At 41.9% G+C, this 22,756-nt stretch overlaps 1 protein-coding gene across 1 annotated transcript in view; it reads right to left on the reverse strand.

Moving 5' to 3' along the window:
* Positions 1-22,756, reverse strand: part of cacna2d1a (calcium channel, voltage-dependent, alpha 2/delta subunit 1a) — a 173,328-nt gene that overhangs the window by 143,550 nt on the left and 7,022 nt on the right. Inside the window, exon 2 of the mRNA XM_078164982.1 lies at positions 621-702. Within this exon, the coding sequence (XP_078021108.1) occupies positions 621-702 (82 nt within the window). The remainder of the gene's footprint in view (positions 1-620; positions 703-22,756) is intronic.

Below are 22,756 nucleotides of genomic sequence, written 5' to 3' on the forward strand. Positions count from 1 at the left end.
AGCACTGTTAGCATTATCGCTGTTAGCATGGTGAAATCATAGCTGAGACAATTTAGAGAATAAACCAAAAAGGAAACTAAGCCCCCGACCTCTTGTTTTCCAGGCGGTTAAAGACGGGGCATGTGTATTTCCAGGGCTGGTACCTGCGGTTATTCCACAGGCTAGTTAATTACATGTCGGGCAGGAAATCCAAAGTGTGGGATCATTTTGAGAAGGTGAAGGACGAACCCAAGGTGATATGTAAACTCATCTTCATTGGTCAACTACAAACATGACGTATCATCTGAAACATGGAAGTAGCTACATGCCCATTAGCCCACAGCGTCATTAACAGGCGGCTCGCTCAGTGTGTGACGTGTTAACAATGTTACTGATAATATTCTTTCTCACACCTTCAACTCAAACCATTGTGTTGCCCCGCCCAAAACATATCATTTAATAATTCAATTAATATCGTAAACATGCAGGAGACTAGTCGACTAATGGCCCTGTTATTAATATCACCTGACATCAAAAGTGAAGAGAATTCAAATTTCAGTTCAACTTTAAAATACAATGGTTACAAACTTTTTTTTAATTGGTCCAAAACAAGAGACACAAAAACATAAAGTCATGCTTACCGTTATTAGGTTGTCAATTCCACTGGCTGTGTCTGTTAATGTGATCAACTCTTTTTGCATCTGGTCCACCCATTCCTTTATCCTAGAACACAAAAAATAATCACTTAGCCAATCAATCCTCATTTAATGGAAAGCTTCCCATTGGCCTGCACGGCCTAATCAAATCTGCTGAGTGGCTCCGATCTCATTCAGGTTGAACACGCACGATCACATGACCTGAGCTTTACTGCTTACTATCACAATATGCTAAAAAAGCGGTATAGATTCAGGGAGGGGAAGCATGAAATAATAATGTTTAGTCAAGTGAATACACTGCTCTACTCCACATGAGCTGTGCAATAAGGCGAGAGCTATTCGTGGATGTCAGCATGAGTGTCCCATGCTCGGGGGCGAGATGCTGGTTAATGTATTCTTCTGATGAGACAGAGGACAGAAAGGGAAAGAGATAGAGTTTAGACTTTTGTTTCACTTTAAATAAAGGCTGAATGATTGATCACAATGTCACAGAACACAAATTTCAAATCACAAGAGCTGCATTACAAAAACAAAACCTAAACCAAACGGTGAGAAACACCCCATTACCAGTTATTATGACTAGAAACTGTAAAAACAGAAGTTATCGTTGGATTTTCAAACACAACAGCACAGGTGGCAGGGTGGTGCAGTGGTTCAAACCCCCTTCTCCCCGTGTTCTCCCACCGTGTCAGGGTTTTCTCCGGGTACTCCAGCTTTCTCCCACCATCCAAAGAAAAGCAGACTAGGTGTGAATGGTTGTCTGTCTCTATGTGTCAGCCCTGTGATAGTCTGGTGACCTGTCCAGGGTGTACCCTGCCTCTCGCCCAATGTCAGCTGGGATAGACTCCAGCCCCCCTTCAACCCCTAACATGGATTACCGGTTGCCTCGTCTACGTTCACATATGCAAGTGGAAACGAGGCGTTAATGATACGTGCTCACCCAGTCAGCTACTAAGGTGCTACCAGGGTGCCCCAGATCTGTCAAAAGGTTAACTTAAGATGAGTGTACTACATGTGTACAAGTCTTGAAGGCACAAGTTCTAATATTTTTCTGTGTTCGAAGGTTTTTACAAGTCAGTTCATGCATCATTTCATCACCTGGGCCAGACTAACATGAAAGACCAGTTTATACTGTACAATGTCACACTAATAATACAGAAGATGAGGAACCTTTTTACAAAACTGAATCTCAATATTGGATTTCTTTATTCAAGTGAAAAATAATCTTAGTGCTGTTGCATTCCAGCGTAGCATCAGTATAACCAGTAGTATTCTGTGACCTCTCTGTGAGTGTCTGCATGTGTCCACGAACACATCTAAACAGTAATTAAAAGCGTGTCTAAACTGTTATAAATCAACTTTATGCCCTGTAACTTAGACATGGGGATTCCAAGGACACCGTTCCCTTATATGGAACTCGTGATATTCAGTTCAGTTCAGGTTATGTGTGTGCGTGCGTGAGTGTACATGATGTCTACGCGAAACCGTATCCAAGCCCTCACTGTCAAAACACCAGTGAATCATTTTACGTGGCAGGTGAAAGATGACCTGACGCGCACTGTACAGAGTTATTTATGTTTATCTCTAAAATGTAAAAGGTAGACTGAGGCCAGTGTATGTAGGATGTGCTGAACTTGTTTTAGACAAGTCAACTTATCACATATTAATTTGCTTGATATTTTAAAAATACACTTCTTCACTTTACTGCCAGCACATTCTCACTCTGATCTCGTCAGATATCGATGTTTGACCATAGACTTTCCATGTTTAGATACGACGGGAAAGGTACCCTGGGTACGTTGGCTGTCGATGTTCTGGGACGCTGTGTCAAGTTATACCTGTTACATGCATTGACTTCTTTCAAAATAAGCTTTTTTGTCAGTGTCTGACGTCACAAGTCACTGCCCAAGCACCGGATTTCACCGACTTTGGAGTGAGACCGGGTTGTTATTGCCAAGAGTTAGATGAGAGGATCAATAGAACTTTTATGTCTGTAGATTTGAAACAGCCGGGAGCCGCTTAGCCTAGCTTATAAAAAAATTGTGGAAACGGTGGAATCAGCTAGCCTGGCTCTGTCACACGCAGACAAAATCTGCCTAACAGCATTTCTGAAGTTACCAATAGAGTGCTGCAGGAAAGATCGCTAACACCCAGAGAAGAGTTTGCATTCAACTTCAAGACGAGAGAAGCATGAGTGCTTAACTCATGCTTCTCTCGTCTTGAAGTTGATGGGTCTTTTGAATGGGTTTTGACGGTTAGATGCCTGAGATGAAGTTGGTAGTTAATACAAACTTACACATTTTCACTTTCAGAGACTTTCACGTTTTTGTTCTCAGACATAAAATACGTCAGTAAATATAGTACTTGTGAATTTTGGAGCTTTAGGTGTTAAAAAAGCTTGCTTACAAGCTGCTAAATGAGTCAAGAGAATGTCATCACACTGAACGTGGCTTTACACTCTTGTCATGGTGGCAACCTTAAAGTTATGCAACCTGGGGCGTCGGTGGCTTAGTGGATAGAGCAGGCGCCCCATGTACAAGACTGTTGCCGCAGTGGCCCGGGTTCGACTCCAGCCTGTGGCCCTTTGCTGCATGTCACTCCCTCTCTCTCTCCCCCTTTCACACTTGTCTGTCCTATCCATTAAAGGCTAAAAATGCCCCAAAAAATATCTTTACAAAAAAAAAAAAAAAAAAAAAAAAGTTAGGCAACCATAGCATAGTTAATTTAGCCTAATAGCTGGGGCATAGCCTAATGTTAGCTTTTTACTTCTGGCAATTACATTCATGTTTCAAATATCATAAAGGTGGTGTTAATGTTACGATTATTTTGCTGAACAAAATGTGTAAGTACCATAAACTCATTTGCCACAGACTTAATTTTCTGCAATAATCCAAAATGGAAGTTAGCGATGCTAATACAAAAAAAAAATCATCCCTGCAGCAGTCTTTTGACATTATTTATTATATACTTATTATTATATTTACATTTTTATTTGTTCAAACTGTACAAAAAGCAAGTGTTAAAATGTCACATTGTGTTTTTACTGAGGGCAAAGCACCAAAATGTGTCTTTTTTGTTTTTTGGTTTAGGCTAACATTAGCTGTTACCAGTGCTTGAGCTAAGCTAACTGATTCCTAGCAGTTTCTTCATATTTATAAAACAGATGTAATATTGGTATCAATCTTCTCATGTCACACTCAACAAAAAAGCAAAAAAAAAAAAAAAAAAAAAAAAAAAAAAAAAGCATTTCCCAAAATGTTGAACTATTCCTTTAAACTAAGTTGAACTCACTGAAATTTGAAAGTATTTTTTTTTCTAGTTGAAGAACTTTAATCAAGTGCTGATGGAGCAAAGAAATGTCCACAGGTAATAAAATCCCTTTTGTCAACCTGCTGCTGCTCATCTGCAAATAACAGTTGAAAACAATACACTGTACACCAGCGAGCCCCCCCCACCCCACCCCAGCTCCTTTACTACAGCCAATTAAAAATACATGACATAATCCATAAAGAAAATGACCCTTTCTCCCCCACAGTGTGAATTAACCTCTTCACCTCCCACATTGCTGAGGGGCCTTTGACACACGAACCCTGTCCATGTTATCTTATTTAAAAAATACAGTGTAATGTGAGCAGGGTTAGCTCACGCTGGAGACGTGTTGCATAGCTGCCACATAGTATATTTAGCCTTCTGAGGGACAGCTGCCGGTGGCTGAGGGCAGATATAGGATGTGCGTACTGTCAGCACATAGCTCTTTTAACCCTGCCATCACAATCATGTCTGCATATATTCACACACACACACAGGTGCATGTAAAAATAAGAGGGTATAATCTCCTACAAATGACTTCAAAGTGGATTTTCACTGAGGATTGTTGTCTGCTGACTACTGTACATGGAGCCAGCTCCAGGGTTGAGATAAGGTCCACTGGCCATAGCGAGCAGGTGTGTATTAGGGTTGTTACGCACGTGACTTTTTCAAATAAGCCCACTTGGCCTTAAGCAAGAGGGGTGGGCCGTTACAACAGGTGTCTAATGTGAAAACAGTGAGTGTGTGTGGGTGTATGGTTATGCTCCATCAAAGAAGAGATGCTCAATGCCATGTTCCATCAATAATTCATTAATTAATTGTCATTTTTACAGGATTCTTTGAGCGTGCTTCAGCTCATCAAACCTACTGTAAGTGTGGGACATTTAGTGTTGCAGAACATACATGGGCAGATTACAGAATGGGCCTACAGGGCGCAGGCACAGGAGCCCAAAGTGTCAGTGCACCCCCTGGCCTTCACCTGCAATATGTCACTCAAAATAACACATACTCACAGGAAGAGACTCAAAATACTGACAAAGACACAAAAACACAACAAAGACAAACAAAATAATTACAAGACTGGAAAAAACAACCAGACAGAGACACAAAATGACTTCTAAGTGACAGAAAATGACCAAAAAAGACACAACATGACCTCAGAGATACACACATGACATAAAGAGACATAAATGACTGCAAAAAGACACAAAACGACCACAACCAGACACAAAATGTCCAAATAAGACACAAGAATTATACCTCAAAGAGACCCCAAAAGACTGTGAAAAGATGCAAAAGAAGACACAAAACAAGCACAAAACGACAACAGACACAAACGACCAACTCAGACACAAAATTACTCCAAAAAGACCCAAAAAACCACAAAAAGGGAAAAAAAATGCAAAGAAACACAAAATAACTACAAAAATGGGCAAAAACAACCACAAAAAGACACAAATAGAATGCATGAAGACACAAAACAACCAAAAAGAGACACAAAAGAACCTCAAAGACGCCCAAAAAACTAAAAAAAATCACAAGGAGACACAAAACAACCACAAAAGACACAGAATTACCTCAGACACAATCAACTGAAAAAAGAAACTAAGCAACCACAGAGAGACAAAAATTACTATAAAAATGGGCAAAACAACCACAAAAAGACACAAATCGAATGCATGAAGACACAAAACAACCAAAAAGAGAAACAAAACAACCAAAAAGAGACACAAAAGAACCATAAAGACGCCCAAAAAACTACAAAAAAAATCACAAGGAAACACAAAACAACCACAAAAGACACAGAATTACCTCAGACACAATCAACTGAAAAAAGAAACTAAGCAACCACAGAGAGACAAAAATTACTATAAAAATGGGCAAAACAACCACAGAAAGACACAAAAGAACCAAAAAGAGATACAAAAGAACCATAAAGACGCCCAAAAAACTACAAAACAAAATCACAAGGAGACACAAAACAACCACAAAAGACACAAAATTACCTCAAACAGACAAAATCATCTACAAAAAGAAACAAAACAACCACAAAGAGACAAAAATTACTACAACAATGGGCAAAACAACCACAAAAACACATATCGCATGCATGAAGACACAAAACAACCAAAAAGAGACACAAAACAACCGAAAAGAGACACAAAAAACTACAAAAAAAATCACAAGGAGACACAAAACAACCACAAAAGACACAGAATTACCTTAAACGGACACAATCAACTGAAAAAACTCACATAACAACCACAAACATACACAAAACAATCATAGAGACACAAAAACTTCAAAAAGACACAAAACAGACACAAAGAGACACAAAATGACCTCTAAGGCTATGTGTCTTGCACTGTGTAGGAGAGGTAGTGTGGCCCATTGCCTCGTGGTCTACCCGTGACAACACATCGCAAGTTGCTGATCCAAGTTTAGTTGGATGTCTCGATATGGATAGCTGCAGCCATGAGTTAGCTGACACTAATCCTGTGTTTGCAGAGTCACTTGTGAGGAGATTACAGTTACAATAAAACATGATCCAGGGAAAAGTGCCTAACTACACTGGTTGTGGTAGAAAGTGATTAGTTCCCTCGCTCGTCTGCAGCAGCTTGGAGGTTTGGACATGAGGTCAGCTTGTAATATGATAAAACTCACAGCTTAGTTTGTGCTGCAAGTTTGAAATCTCTCTGATCTTGGTTTAATAAAATCTCCTGGGTAAAAACAGAAAGGCTAAGCAGCGTTCTGATTAGCCACTTCCACAAACAACCATCTTCCTTTTCCCCCAGAAAAAGGACAAACATTCCCAGCATAGCACCAGGATGTGTGGCTTTCACATAAGTGCAGACAGAGTTGATTGTATGTTTCTTTATAAACAGAGGCAGACCAAGGAAATGTCTTCTAATGAAGAAATTACCCCAAAAAATACAATGAGGGGATGGAAACTTGGACCACAATATGGAAAAACGAGATAGCATCATTATCCCCTCCCATGCTCAGCTCCTATTCTGCCCCCACCTCTCACGCTCTCTCTGTCCCTCTCCTTGGGGAAATTGGAGAGGGGGGCAATGAGGAGAGGAAGGAAGCCTCCAAAATGGCTGGTGAGCCATGTAGAGCCACTCGGCTACACAGCAGTTGCAGACTGCAGGGCTGGAAGGGTGAGGAGCCATGTGAAACTCAGCCAAGTGTGAGACCTGCTGGCACCACAAGCCTCTTTTCTCTCACACTTGACTCACTGAGTCATTACTATCACCCACTTATGGAGCAGACTGGTGTTTCTGAGAAGCAATCATTTGGGACCCCTACTTTTGTTCTTGTTGCCAGTTGTGGTCACTTATTGATTCACTCGCTTACTGGGCCATCTGTAAGAACGCAGTGTGCAACATCTGAAGTAAGGCTGCCCCCTAATAGTCAACCAAACGTTCGTCTACTAGAAAGGTCTGTAGTCGGCAAGAATTCATTGGTCGCTTAGTCGCAGAAAAACAAACGTGAAACTCTATTAGGAGCTGCACCTTGTCAAAATAAATCCAAACCTATATGACGGACAATAGGCCTACGCACTTATAAACCCCAGGGTGGGGGTTCAGGGAAGGTAAAAGCTTCATTGGGGTCATCAGGAAGGTAACCTCCCCTACTGGTGTTTCGATGATAGGCCCACGACACCTCTTGGGGGCTCATCGGCAACAACGTGCGTCCCAGGTGCGGCCCCATTTGCTTTGACTCCCTTGAACCCTGCTGTTGTGAGTGATATTTCAAGGCCCAAGAGGCGTCTGTCCTCTTGATCCATAGCCACCGGCTTGCCTGTTCGGCTGTGCCAGAGAAGGCTTTGATGGCCTGTTGGGCTTGGCCTCGAATTCCCATTTCTTGAAGCATCCTGGTAGTTGACTTGCCTATGAAGCCTCTGCAGCCCACTTCAATAAGTACAAAGTGAGTTTTATTATCTTTAATAATCACTTCACCTGCATAGTACTTTGTTGCCACAAGATTACAAAATTCCTGCCAGACTTCCGAACTCTCTATCTCCCACTCCCTTGGTCACTCTTCAGACTAGCCAGGAAGTTGGCAACATATCTGTTGTTACAAAGTCAATGACTTTAAACAATCCTGTCCTTTGTTCTCTCAGTGACACAAGTGGCTACTAGCACTTGCTGGGAGTCTGAATGAATGCCCACATGTTGCAGCAGCAGTGAGGTTTGTGTTTGACCAGTTGGCGGCATCTAGTACTCCAAACTCCACTGTGATAACTCCAGCCAGCAGTGGCTCTCTCAGGATGAAATACAATTAAATCAAAGTGCTTTTAAGGGAGGCAGGTCATTCTGCCAGGTGGGAAATATCTGCCAAAGTGGACTAGCAAATATGCATGGAACTACAGTAGCTCTTTCAGAAAAAGGCAAGGCTAGGAGTAACAGACATAGACTTTAAAGAAAGGTAACTCATTCATCACAAAATCACTACAGTAGGTGATTCCACACACATTTTTCTGTGTTGAGCCGGTCTTAAACACACCCACTCTTGCCCTCTTGGACCAGTTTTATACATGTAGGAGTTGAGATGAGAAGCTGTGATACCTGTCTACCTCAGCATGTTGTTTGCGATAGTGAAATGTGACTCAAGGTTCACGCAGCACAGATCATCACAGGTTCACTGACTACAGAGAGTCGGAGACACACTTGGTTGGAGTTTAGACGAACAGATCGTTTGATATGAGGGCTCCGAATGCTGAAAAGATGACATTAAAATTTCATCAAGTTCTTTCCATGTCCTCAGTCACAGGCACAAATGTGCCAGTGGGTTAAATGGTGTGAAATTAGATGAGGTGCTGGTGAGCGCTGTCAATATAAGCACAGATAGTGCCACACAACGTCTCTGCAGACCACACAAATACACCCACAAGACAAAATATATGTCAGAAAGTACGTGAGACTGCTCAGTTAGCTCATTCCTCACAAGGATGAGTGGGCATGTATCTTCATTTGTGCTTGACCCATGTAGCTGATGGGTAGCCAGAGTAGCCCCCCTCCATTCCCCTAATGACGGGAAAAGAAGCTGCCTCTGTTAGGACAGCTGTCACGTGTGTGACTGTGTGTGTGTGTACATGCATGCATCTCTTCTGTATGTAACCAGAGCAGTGGGTCTTTCAGAGGGCAGTGGGGGGTTGCCCGGGGTCAAAGGTCACCAGGACAGGTGCAGCTCTTAATGTAATGAAGTGGGTGTGACCCATTTGTGTGTGTGTGTGTGTTATACAACCCACCACTCAGGGTGATGGACCAGTGCACGACAAAGCACTGGATGACAATTTAGTGTCTGAACAATTAGCAGAGACTGAGACTTTAAAGTATAAAGCTGCACTAATCAATATTTTACATCAACAATAAGTCAAGAGCTGTGTAATTTTTCCATTTTAGCGTCTTTCAGTTTATTGTTTTGGTTTTGCACCCATTAACTTTACTGTTGTGGTTTAGTCTCAGTGCTCACATCAGACTTTCACACCTGGCTTGTTTGGTTCGGTTCAGTCAAACTCATATTCGTTTGCCCCTTAAGTGTGGTTCGTTTGGGCAGGTGTGAACACAGTAGTCACACTCGGGTGTGCACCAAAACAACCAGACCGAGACCTTCTTGAAGAGGTGGTCTCGGTCCGGTTACAAACAAACTCTGGTGCAGTTTAGACCAAAGCAAGACAACTCTAGGTCTGAAAGCAGCCTTAGTTTTAGGTCACAAAAATGGAAATTTTAGAAAATCAAAGGCGCAGATTTTTAAAACTCTTGTGCCTGTGTGGACGATGACATCATCTCCTAAATTTGCCTATGCCCATTGTTGATTTATGTAATGAGCATACATCAGACACAACAATAACAATGGCGGACTACAGGTTTGTTTTTGTTTTGTTAGCACTGCTTCATCATTATATCGAAGGGGAATCAATAGCAATGAGATCTCAAATAGGTGTTTTGAAAAATGTAATATTTGCCTTTACACTTTACTATCTTTTACTGAGGACTAGCATTGCAAACAATAAACTGTTTAGTTGTCAACTCTTAAATCAATTACCGACTAATTTCATAATCGATTAATTGTTTCGAGTAGATTCTTAGAAAAAAAAATCTCTCAAAATTCTCTAATTCCAGCTTCTTAAATGTAGATATTTTCACTCCTCTATGTCAGTACATTGAATATATTTGGGTTGTGTGACAAAATAACATATTTGATGATGTCATTTTGGCCGTTGGGAAACACTAATCAACATTTTTCACGATTTTCAGACACTTTTAGGCGAAACATCTTTAGTTGCAACCCAGTGTGGATGAAGAAATTTTGTAAAACTTAAGTTGTTTGGACAGAATAAAATAATAATTAAAAAAAAAAAAAAAAAAAAAAAAAACGGAGGGAAAATCCAAATATAGCCTTAAAATGTTTTACTTTAAAGCAGTTAGTTTGATCACATTGTTATGAGGGGTAGTGCTAGGGTAGAGTAATATGATAGGTTATGATGAACAAACAATTCATTGTCTGCTATTATTCCAATCGAAAATGAATAGGGTGGATTACACAGAAAGTGTTGTGTACTGCAAACGCCTGGGCATACAACTCTACCCATACAATGATTTATTCAGCATTATTTGCCACCTCAGAGAGGTCAGAGAAACAGAACAACTTTTACAGAGCACTCTGACTCACCATTAGAAGAAAACCAAATGGCCTCGCTCTGCCAGTTAACAGCCAACTGTCCAATCTGAGGGGTGAACACAAGGAAGTGGACACAGTCCCAAAATAGAGAGCATGACTCAGCGTAAAAGCAGCGCTGTCTTACCTCTAACCACATTTACCCCTTCGGCCCAGCTGTGTGCGACTGTTTCTACACTTTAAAACCACAGCCTCTGGCCTTTAGTTGTTGTGCAGAGGTTTAATATACTTCAGCGAGGTTAATACAATCGTAGGACGATTGGGCTCAGGAAGTGAATATGCTTTAACACTCAAAAACTATAAATATCACAGCCTCTTGGGTCTCATTTATCAGCAAACCAATGAAATAATCAAGATTGTTAAATGAGGAGCAGCTATAACTCACACTCTGGACTGAATTATTAAAGAACCATTGTGGTTCACTACAATTTGGGTCTATTTTCCATAGTTTTGGCCATCATGTCTTCTCCATCTAACAAAGTCAGATCGGGTGAGAGACACAAGAGTCTTACACAGATCTGACTTTCAACACCTCCTCTTACACTGGCACCGCAACGTGCACCACTGCCGCACATACAACCAAGAAGCTCTGCAACCCAACCCGATTCATTGACACAAGGTTCCAATCCCAAACTGCAAATCCTATAGTAACCCTATAATGTGCTGGTCAAATAATTTGGTTAAGCTGAAAACACACCAGCGCCACCGTGGCATAGCGCATCATGTGACACACAGCAAAGGCGACCCCGAGCACACACTTGACACGTAGCAGTGCAGCTCATCAACAGACAACCACGCAAAGTTATTACTACTTTTACTGAAAGATCTGTACTTCCTCCACCTCTGCATTAGCTTTTTCATGTGCCGACATTAGAAATAATAGGGGCGTATTTTGTGGCCTTTAGGCAGAACATTTAAAGTAATCATTTGGGGACATTTCGTATATGTGAAGCTAAGACAATATATTGTAAAATGAAGGTAATTCAGGATTTACAATTTCAATTAATATTTTTTGTTTATTCTCATTATATCGAGCAGCACAACACCAAAGTTAACATGCCTGTAGTAACACATCTGATTGAAGAGGCTCTCATATTCAAAACAGAGCTGACGAACAACGTTAGCAGTCAGAGGATTAAAATGTTAGAACATTAAGTCTTTATTATTAGTAGTAATTTTATTTAATTTAAAGGAGCTATATGTAAGAAATCTAAAGCAAATAGTTGTAATATCATCCTAATATGTCACAGAGACTAAGGAATAATGTTCATATAACATACTGATCTCACCGACAACAATAGTACAGCCAGAATATTCGCATTTAAAAAAAAAATTAATGGCCCACAAATCATATTTATGTTTTGAATTTGTGTTTTGGCCTGCTGCGCCACCCACCGCTGTCTACCAGTCACGCAGTCAGTAGAGTCTCAGCATCAGTTACAGTTACGATTGAGTTACAATGGCTGACGGTGCAACAAAACCTAAACAACCTCATTATGATTCCCAAAAACGCCAAGACAAAACTCGAGGCAAAGCGAGGGTCTATATAGGAGATGCTTTTGAACAGTGGAGACGGTTGAAAGCAGAGAAGAATTTGAAATCGGATGTTGAAGTGGCTACTCTTCTCCTCGACAGGTAAGCTTTAGCCAAAGTTGGCTAACTAGCATCATAGCTAGACAGGGATGGACATTTCGAATACTTTCAACTGTTATTCATTTTCAATCATACATTGTAGCCCATGTGCAGGTGGGTCATCGACCCGACTGATTTTTTTGAGAAACAAACGTTAGCAGCACAGCAAGCAGCATTAGCAGTGTCCCGGTACATAGCATTAGCAGCCGGCTCCTCCTCTGCTGTATCCCGGCAGCAGCGTTAGCAGCAGAGAAGCCGGACTTGCTCGAACGGGGGGCGGACACAACTCGCGGCAGTATTTTGAATTTGAGTGTAGTAAGCATTTTGGCCACATTCTTACATACGGCGCCTTTAAATATACTTATCATTAGAGCTGCACGATACGCAAAAAAAAAAAAATATATATATCTTGCAATTATTTTGACAGATGTTGCACTATGAGTTGTGATGTAAGTTGGAATGGTATTTTTTTATTTTTGGTTAAGAAGTTGTTAAAGAAGAAAAATAGAAATTCTAACATTTATGATACCATGACAACTGGAAAAACTTCCATATACAGTTGAAAGCTCCAGAACAGCTACTTTATTGACCTTGTAGTGAGACTCTTTTACCCATACTGTTTATAGATTTATCACAGTTTAGACTGACTTCTAAACTGGCTCAACTGTTGGCTTGTTCACAACCTGTCTGGTTCCCTGGCTGCTTGTTTACTGCCCACTTAAATGTTGTCATGTTTGTAGAATAAATAACTTGGGTGATTCCAGTCTTATTATTACAGATAGAAATAGCAAAACTATGAAAACAAGACCAAAGTTGTGATAAACTGGAATATTTTTCAGGGTATTCATAAAGAGCTGACCTCAAACTGTCCTTGACTAATACTTCACTTCTACTTTTACCTCCATTCAAGGTTTAGATGAAAAGCTCACAGTTGGGATGTTACAAGGAGTTTGGAAGAGTTTGTAATCCAACTTAAAGACGTTTCCCAGGTGGAGTTCATGGAGAGAAGATTGGGAAGATTTTACCTTAAAGCTTTTTCTGCCGAGTCCTGTCTATACTTTCATATCAAACTTACTTCTGTGTTCTTTTGAGAAAGAAAAGCAGCGAGGGAACTTTAAATAAATACCCTGTAGACTGTATGCTTTGGGTTGTCAAAGTATTGGAACAGTTTGTCATAAAGCACTTCTTCAGTCTCGCTGGTTAGCAGGCAGTAGCTGCATCAAGTCCTCTCATCTCAGCTGAAACTCTCAGTATTAATAGTCTAATGTCATGCAGCCTGCATGCCAGACCCTTGATCAACAGGGGAAGAGAAAGAATAACACCTAAGGAGAAGCATATCAGGGTTTGTTTTTTCTCTACAACGACCTTACTTGTCATTCAGCAACACAGGATTTCAAGCACGCCTATATTGTTTCTATAGCTTTAGAATAAATCTGTTTATTTTCTGTATCCTTTTGTTTTTACCGAGGGATAAACTTGACACCATGTAAACACCCCAAGCTGAGTGAAAGTCCAGAAAATTGATCCAGCAATGCTGGACGCTACATCATTCTGACTGAAACACCAAAGAGTCGGCCTCATGCCGGCTCTGGGGCCCGGGACGCCTGTGTGCGAGCAGCAGCGAGAATCCGGGGCTCAATATCCAATCTCGGAGTTTCCACTCCAGCGCCCTCTCGTCTTGTAAACATCCTCATGTTTTTATACTCAGAACCCAGTCTGCGGATCCACATTTGATCTCTTAATACCACCGAAACCATCACGAACGAAGTATCCGACAGCAAACACTCTGCTTTATTTCTTTTTCCCTCCTCCCTGTCTCGTCATGTTGTGAAGTAATGGTTTCCAGCACTGGGAGACAGCTGAAACCTTAAATCCTCCTCTGATAGTAGTAATTTGGGCTTCTAATCCGTTCTTAGAGAGAGACAAGGCTGACACCATTACAGGAAGCAGAGGAGATGCAAAAAAAAGATGGGGATGTTTGAGAATGGGAGCGTGGATGTAATTGAGCCACTGGGGGGATGGCTCTGACGATGAAGCAGGCATCTAATAAGCAGCCAGTCTGACAGAGCTTTGTGGAAGACAAACAGTCACTTTCTGTCCTTTTTATCTTTCTGCTTTTCCCTCCTTTCTCATACTCCCTTTATCCTTCTTGTGTAAGGCATTAGCCCAAAAATGAACACCCACTGCTTCGAAATCCTGAATCTCTGAAAATACACCCTTCTTGCAGTCAGACAACTCAATTGCCAAAAAATGTTTGCATTGTATGTTTTGAAAACCACGGATATCCTATATTTCTCAACAACCCTGTGGTGAACGTGTGGTTAGGTTTAGCGACAACAACTGCCTGGTTATTGTTAGGAAAAGATTGCGTTTTGACCTAAAACACCCACACATAAGCCACTAGAAAAGACACATGTGTTTGGTGGCTTAAACGTCACTGACAAGTGCCACAAGGGGTTGGTAAAAAACCCTGGGAATGGTGGCTCAAATGCCGCTGGGAAACACAACAAAGGGTTGGTATAAACACCAGGAACTGGGTGGTTCAAATGCTGCTGAGAAACACTGCCAAGAGTTGTTAAAGCACCTGGGACTGGGTGGCTCAAAAGCTGCTGAGAAACACCACAAAGGTTTGGTAGGTTAGGACGTTGAGAAAAGCTGCAATGGTTGCTAAAAACACCAGGGATCGGGGGCTCAAATACAGCTAGGAAACGCTGCAAAGGTTTGGTAAAACCACCAGGGATTGGGTGGCTCAAAAGCTGCTGAGAAACACCATAAAGGTTGGTAAAAACACCAGGAATCAGTGTTTCAAACATTACTGGGAAAAACCATGATGGGTTGATAAAAACTGAATTGAATTGGTGGTTCAAATGCTGCTGGGAAACACCACAAAGGGTTGGTAAAAACACCAGGAACTGGGTGGTTCAAATGCTGCTGAGAAATGCTGTGAAGAGTTGTTAAAGCACCTGTGACTGGTGGCTCAAACGCCGTTGGGAAAAGCTGTGAAGGGTCATAAAAACACCAGGGATCGGGGCTCAAATACAGCTGGGAAACGCTGTGTAGGTTTGCTAAAAACACCCAGCATTGCTGTCTAAAATGCCACTGGGAAAGTCCGCAAAGGGTTGGTAAAAAAACACCAGGGATTGGGGGTTCAAAAACTGCTGAGAAATGCTGCGAAGGTTGGGTAAAAAGACCTGGGATCATTGGCTTAAGCATCACTGGGAAAAGACAGGATGGGTCGATAAAAACACCTGGGACTGGTGCCTCAAACGGTGTGAAAAAATGCCGCGATGAATGGGTAAAAACGCCTGGGGTCATTGGCTCAAATGCTACTGAGATATGTTAAGAAAAGTGGGTGAAAAAGACCCAGGATCGGTTGCTCAAATGCCATTGGAAAAAGCTGGGAAGGATTGGTAAAAACGCCTGGGATCGGGGGCTCAAATACAGCTGGGAAACGCCACAAAGGTTTGGTAAAAACACCTGGCATTGCTGTCTCAAATGCTGCTGGGAAAGTCTACACATGATTGATAAAAAAAAACACCAGGGATTGGGTGGTTCAAAAGCTCCTGAGAAACACCATGAAGGTTTGGTAAAAGCACCCAGGATTGGTGGCTCAAACGCTGCTGAGAAACGCTGCAAAGGTTGGGTAAAAAGACCTGGGATCAGTGGCTCAAACATTACTGGGAAAAGCCATGATGGGTCGATAAAAACACCTGGGTTACTTGGCTCAAACGCTGCTAAGAAACACAGCGATTAATAGGTAAAAACACCTGGGATCGGAGGCTAAAATACAGCTGGGAAACGCTGCAAAGGTTTGGTAGAAACACCCAGGATTGGTGGCTCAAATGCCGCTGAGAAACGTTGCGAAGGGTGGTTAAAAAAGACCTGGGATCAGTGGCTCAAACATCACTGGGAATAGCCGTGATGGGTCGATAAAAACGCCTGGGATTGGCGGCTCAAATGCTGCTGAGAAACACCGCGATTGGTATGTAAATACACCTGGAGTCAGTGGCTTAAATGCTGCTGAAAAATGCTGCAAAGGATCAGTAAAAACACCCAGGATCTCAGGGAAAAGCTGCTGGGACAAATCTCGAGGGTTCAATAAAAACATTCGGGAATCCCTGTGTAACTGAAACCAACTGCAGGAAGTGACTATTTTTGGAAAAATGGGGCATAGGCTATGTTTTTCCGATAACGGGCTTTTGGTTCAATGAGACATTTTTTGGACTAATGGGGTTTTGAATTTTGGGGCCGTTGGAACAATGGCATAACACCTCATTGCTTAGGTCCTTCCTTGCATCCCCATTCTCCCCTACATACTTCCTCTGTTCTTCCACCTCTCTGCCTTAACTATCCAATTGCTGTTGTGTATTATGTTGTAAATCTACATCATATTTTCTTCCTTCCTTTGAAAGCGCACATTTTAAATCTTACAAACTCAACATAATTAAAAGCATGATTTGCTACCTAACACATATTGTCTCTCCCAACGAACTCATAATGCTAGAAAAGTCTTTCCTTTGTCCTCCTCCCCTCTCCCTCCCCTCACATGTATAACTGCGGAGCACAAAGGAGACAAGTGATGATATCTTCCCCTTTATTGAGGTCAATAACACCATAATTGCAGGCTTTGTAAATGTCTTGCGGCCTCATTATCTCCAATGGCAAGACGTTATTGATATTTCTGCCTCTCTTCTACCATTTCCCTCTTAGCAAATCAGTCAGAGCCTTTTACCGCAGCCCCCTGCCTGCATCTGAAGAGCCGGGTTAAAGTGAAGCCTTGACAACAGTATTTTCTATCGAACGCTTATGTTAGGGTGTATTACGCTGTGGAGGTGCTGACAAGACATTGTATGAGATCATTAACAAATGATGGGGTGGTGCTGGTGGGCAATCATGCACTGATAGAGCAGGTGTGGGTTACAGGAAGCTGACTGCAATGAAGTTAATTAATCAGGTGAACTGATGGCCAAAGACAAACAGCTTGTATTATTGACGTGTCTGAAGCTTCACCACAGGTATTTACTGTACATATAAGATGAGGAGCCAAACTAGAGGGGCATTTATCAACTTTAAAGACTGTTACTGAATTGAATTCTCAATTAACCACCATATTTAGCCACCAAAACATGTTGGTTAGTTGGCTTTAGCTTTATATGGCCTAGATACAGTGACACAGAGCTGGTTGAAAATCAGCAAAGCATCCCTTTCAGGCAGAGTCCTCACCGCAGCTGCCCTAATTCGAGTCCAAACTTCTAATCTAATCAATCTTGCTTAGCTTTACATGGCAGACCGAAGAAGATACAGAGTATTAAATAAGTATTTCACAGCTGGAGAGAAAGACAAAAGACACAAATACTCTTGAAATTGATGACCAGAGAAAACCCAGAAAAAAAGTTGCGACATTCACTTTTGCTCATGAGGTAGAAAACCTTCAATTACCAGAATGCACTGTGCCGCACTGGACCAATAATGGTCCTGCTGGTGGGTGACATAAGGGCTCTGACACTAAAAGCAAATGGTCAGCTGTTGGGCACTGTCAGGCCGTCAGTGAGTGAAATCACTGATTGGTGGTATAGCTAAGTGCACAAGAAAAGAAATGAAAATGAAGAAAGAAAACAAACGGCTAAAGTCAAAAGGGTGTCACCAGAAATGATTTTTCTCACTTGCCTCTCAGGGCTTCTGTACCTAATGGAATTATTCTTGATCTTTTATTTTTCACCACAGCAGCAGTGACACAACGAAGAGAGCGACCAACCTAGAACCTGTGGGAACTTCTGATCTCCCTACAGAGCTGCACAAAAGAGTAGAAAATTACCTTACCTGAACAAAATGTAGCTTTTTCATATTAATGCCATGCTGTGAAACAGTCTTCCAATAAAGGTCAAGATGACAAAAACAAGAGTGACTCAGATCAGGTATTTGTTGCTGGAATGAGGTGTCAGTTTTTTATATTACATTTCAAAAAGCAAACCAACCGAAATAAGGTACATTTATTGATTTATTCATTTGCAATAACTCCCATTCCAAGAAATCTCCATTAACAAAGTCAAACCAGGCCATTTGGTTATCTACAGTCTGTCCACTGGCAACGTGAGACTGCCACAAAGAGCCGGGGGTCGGACTCTCTTCCTACCCTTGCCCACGTTTGACCTCACACTCTCAGACCGCGGCTAGCTGGGACTGACTCGCCGTCCCCCTAGCGCCAAGTCTGCCTCGTCCACACCCTCCATGTCAAAAGGCATATACATCCTGACAGAACTAACAGCTCCCATTGTATCACCTCTCCCAGCAGGTGTCTGGACACATTAAATCGGAGGAGGCGGAATTGTTGTGACACCTGCAAGTGTTTGTCATCGCTGCAGAGCAATCGCACCTGCTGGTGAGATTCCAGCACAATGCTAGACTAATGAACAACAACAGCGGCTAATTGATATTATACTTCTCATATGCATGCATGAATGTAGGTCAGGTTGTGTGTGGAAACTACGATCTCGTAAACATGAAAAAGCTTATGGCACCCCACATAGAATTATAGCGATTTATTTGCAGAAGGTTTTTCCTCACACCACAACATGATTAAGTGTCGTCTTTTCAATCCCTTAGAAATTACTGTAGAACATACAATCAGGATTTTTATCCTCCTCTTGCTCATCCTCGCCCCTCCAGCTGCCTTCCTCTCTGCTACATGTCATTTTGAACTCTGCTCAAATGACTAAACCTCCACACCCTGTCACCTTCACACTTTCTGAGCAAACCCTCGACCCATCCATCCATACATCAACCCTAACCTTTTGCCTCACTACACACACACACACGCACAATTCTCGGACGATGGGTATAAATAGAGAGATTAGAGATCCCCCCCTGGCCAAAATGTCCAATTAACGTCAATCTAGACGCCTACACAAGCAGACTACTGTTAGTGCTGTACTGAGTACTAGTCCCCCTCATGGCTGCGCACACCGTCCACTGTAGTGTGGTAGTGTAGTGTAGTCTGGCGTTAACAGCTCTTATGCGCCGATATGACTCCATTAAGGGGCTCAAGAGAAGCCATCACAGGCCATCATGGGTCCACTTTCCTCCACGTCCCTCTCAAAATATTACACATCAGATGGGCTCGTAGTGTCTCACTCGAGATATTTGGAGCACTTAGCGCCTCTGGCGTGATTAGGATAAGTTGGCTTATTATCAGGCCCTTTACCACATTTCTAGTTATAACTTTTATTTCAAAATTAGCTAATGGGCACTCATCAACTATTACTGCTGGTTATTTTACAGTTCCATTTCGCTACGTAATTCAACAGGCCAGGGACGATAACCCCATCACCAAAATATTGCTGTCACGTGACGCTGCCATGGTGATGAAGTCATCACCTACATTGGAGCAGATATAAAAAATTAGGTGTTTTTTTTTTTTCATCTTGACACCCCCAGAAGCTACAAATATTTTTCCACAAGCCTCTCTGAGTGACTAGGAGAAAATGCATCACCCTCCCTCCACCATAAATAGGCCCTAACCATTTATAAAAATATATATTCCCACCAAATGTTGGTATGGGAGTCGATATAACAAGCAAACAGTACAGGAATGAGAGTTAAAACCAAAAACAAACAGCTCATTTCTTAAGCAAAATGCAAACCGTGCCTATAAATTGCATCATCATTATCACACAAGCAGTGTGTGCACTTCAGCAGAAGATGGGTGCGTGACAGCCAACCATCCTACCACACAAACCATCAGAATTTAATAAGCCTACACATCACACACACGCATCACAGCGTGCGCACAGCAAGCATTAGCAATATGGGCATAATGACCGTTTTCCCAAATAAACAGCAGTGGACAGCTAGGATACTATCAGTAATTTGGCATGGTGAACGAAATTAGATTTTAAATCTTAATCCTGTGATGTTCGAAAGTTAAAAGCTGAAAACTACAAACATTCTGGAATAGGATTATTGTGATTGTTGCTTTTTTGGGTACAAAATCACCACAGATCCCAACTAAACCCAAATTAAATCGGATAACAGATAATGGATAACGATTCGTTTTCTGTTTTTCTTTTCTTTATTATCAAACAAAAAACGGGAGACGGATTGTTTTTTTCCTTTTCGTTTGGTCATTTCAAAACAAAAAACGGGTAATGGTTGGTTTTTCGTGTTTCAATTTGTTATTTTGAAACGAAAAACAAATGGCCACGAAGTACACGGACCCAGGTTTTGGGTCCATGTCACTGGTCCGACATCCCATTAGTCCGACGGTCCGCGGTGCTGAACGGCTCCCGGCGGGCGTATTTCTACCTTGACGGTGCGCCGCGACCGGCTCTGGGTCAGCTGGGAAAGGCTTGAGGCGAAGCAGGCTCACGGCTTATGTGTTTGTCACTTTCTTTTTCATTTTAACCCACACCATGATCTTTCCCTGACCCTAACCAAGTGGTTTTTGTGCCTAAACCTAACCAGACCTTAACCACAGGGCATCATGATGATTTCGGAACGGACTTTGGAACAATGGGCTGTCGGACCAATGGGCAGTTCCCCCAGGTTTTTAGGGTTTAGATTTGTGTATTTGTATGAGGCTGTATGTCCCTCCCCTAGGGCAAAATAAACAAACATAAGTCCCTCCCCAGTGCTTAAAAAATTGTGACATGCCTCCCCCATTTTGCACCACCCCTCCCCCCTCATAAATAAAGAACAGTTACTCTCTGCAGGAATAGAATAAGCATATTTCCCAAATCTGAAACTTTCTTTACTCTTAGATGGATATAATTTGTTGACATACAGAGCGTGAGTGGTTCAGTATAACTGCATACTTTTAACAAGCCAATTAGTTTATATTGTTCTTGTCAGGTTCGCCTTGTTTTTAGCTTAATGATCCATTTCTTATGTATTCAACAGGTTTACAAAACAAAGTCTCCCTGTGCCCCACCAGCGGCAGTATTTTCTCCACCAACAAACAAATGTGTGATCATGAAGACAAGAAAGGAAAAGCCACAAATACTTGGCCTGACGACAGGCAGCATGAGCCACAGGGTTTGATATTGAACTTTGAGTCACACACAACACTCTGCTCCTATGTCTCTCCTACGATCTCCCCTGTATCTTGTTCTGTGTCTGCCTCAGTGTGTTGTACACTGTTTTACTTTACTGATTATTGATTAGTTTGGTAGCTTCTTTCTTAGCGCCCCTTGAGACATATAAAAGCCTCATAAATAAATAATCGATGAAATAAGGAAGCGCCTGATTTACAACACTTCCTTAAAGCTACACTCCTCTGGCTTTACATTACTGTATACAGATGTGCTTCCTGCGCGGGGGAGAGGGCTCCCGACCAAACAGCTGTTAGCTATTCCCAAGGTTGCCTGGGCAACGCTGCAATGGAAAATTCTTGGGAATTTCCATGTGGCAAAGGATTGTGTGGAAGTAATACAGTACTGGGGTTGCTTCATTAGTCCCGGATATTCTTCTCACATACAGGGCAGAGGGATATGATTATGTATGTCTTTAACCAGACACTAAAGCAACACTCAGAGGCCACACATAAACAAGGAGTTCACAAAATATCAGCAGGGGAGTGGGGGGAAATTTATGGGAAGTCCATGCCACTCTACACCCCTCTGTCCTGTATCTTTACCTACGTCTGAGTCAGGACACTCAGCGTCCGTTTCCCAAAGACAGAGGCTCGCATAAATATAGCCAGGGCTCAGATGGGGGTAAAGGGGAGTGAGTGGGAGAGAAAGAGTGAGAAAAGTGCGAGAAAAGGGCAAAAAGAAAAACTGTGAGAAAGGCTGAAAGAAAACAAAGTGAGAGTAGAGAGACAGACACATGGGCATTATCCACGGGCACAGATCTTGCACCCTTGCATGTATGTTTGTAACAGATATAGCCCGCCAGCTGCTTGACTCCAGGCAGGAGCATGCCTCCTGAAATATACCTGCTAGCACCAACTCTCTTGTGGCTGAGAGGTGCAAATCACAGCCAAGGAAACCCTAGACGAGCCTGAGCCGATCGTTTCCATCTGCTCATTACATTTGATTCATCCTCTTCAAACCTTCCCGTATTATCAGTGTCATAATCCGAGTTAGATTTGACACCATCAAAGTCGAAGGGAAATCTAATTTATCATCAGCCTTTTTTTTTTTTAATTCATTCACTGATTTTATTAGATGAGACATTTTAACCTCTCTCCCAAAGCAAGAAACAAGATCAAGGCTCTGTGATTCAATCAAAACACAATGCCTGCAGCTTTCCCATTGACAAAAATAAAACAGAGTTTGTAGAAAATATAATGTTTTGGACATCCTGACTGTAGCCGGTGTGATTTTCCAGGGATATAGGCGCATTTTCTGGTTCAAATCTCCTAGCGCCACAATGGCGATTTAACAAGTTTTCTTTGCTGCGAGCCAACTTTTAAATCACAGCTCCATTATTTGTCTATCACGGCATCGCAGATAAAAGTCATGATTATCTTCTTTATCTTCATATTGCTATATAGT

This window comes from Epinephelus lanceolatus, chromosome 23 (assembly GCF_041903045.1).
Source record: "Epinephelus lanceolatus isolate andai-2023 chromosome 23, ASM4190304v1, whole genome shotgun sequence".
Taxonomy (NCBI): Eukaryota; Metazoa; Chordata; class Actinopteri; order Perciformes; family Serranidae; genus Epinephelus; species Epinephelus lanceolatus.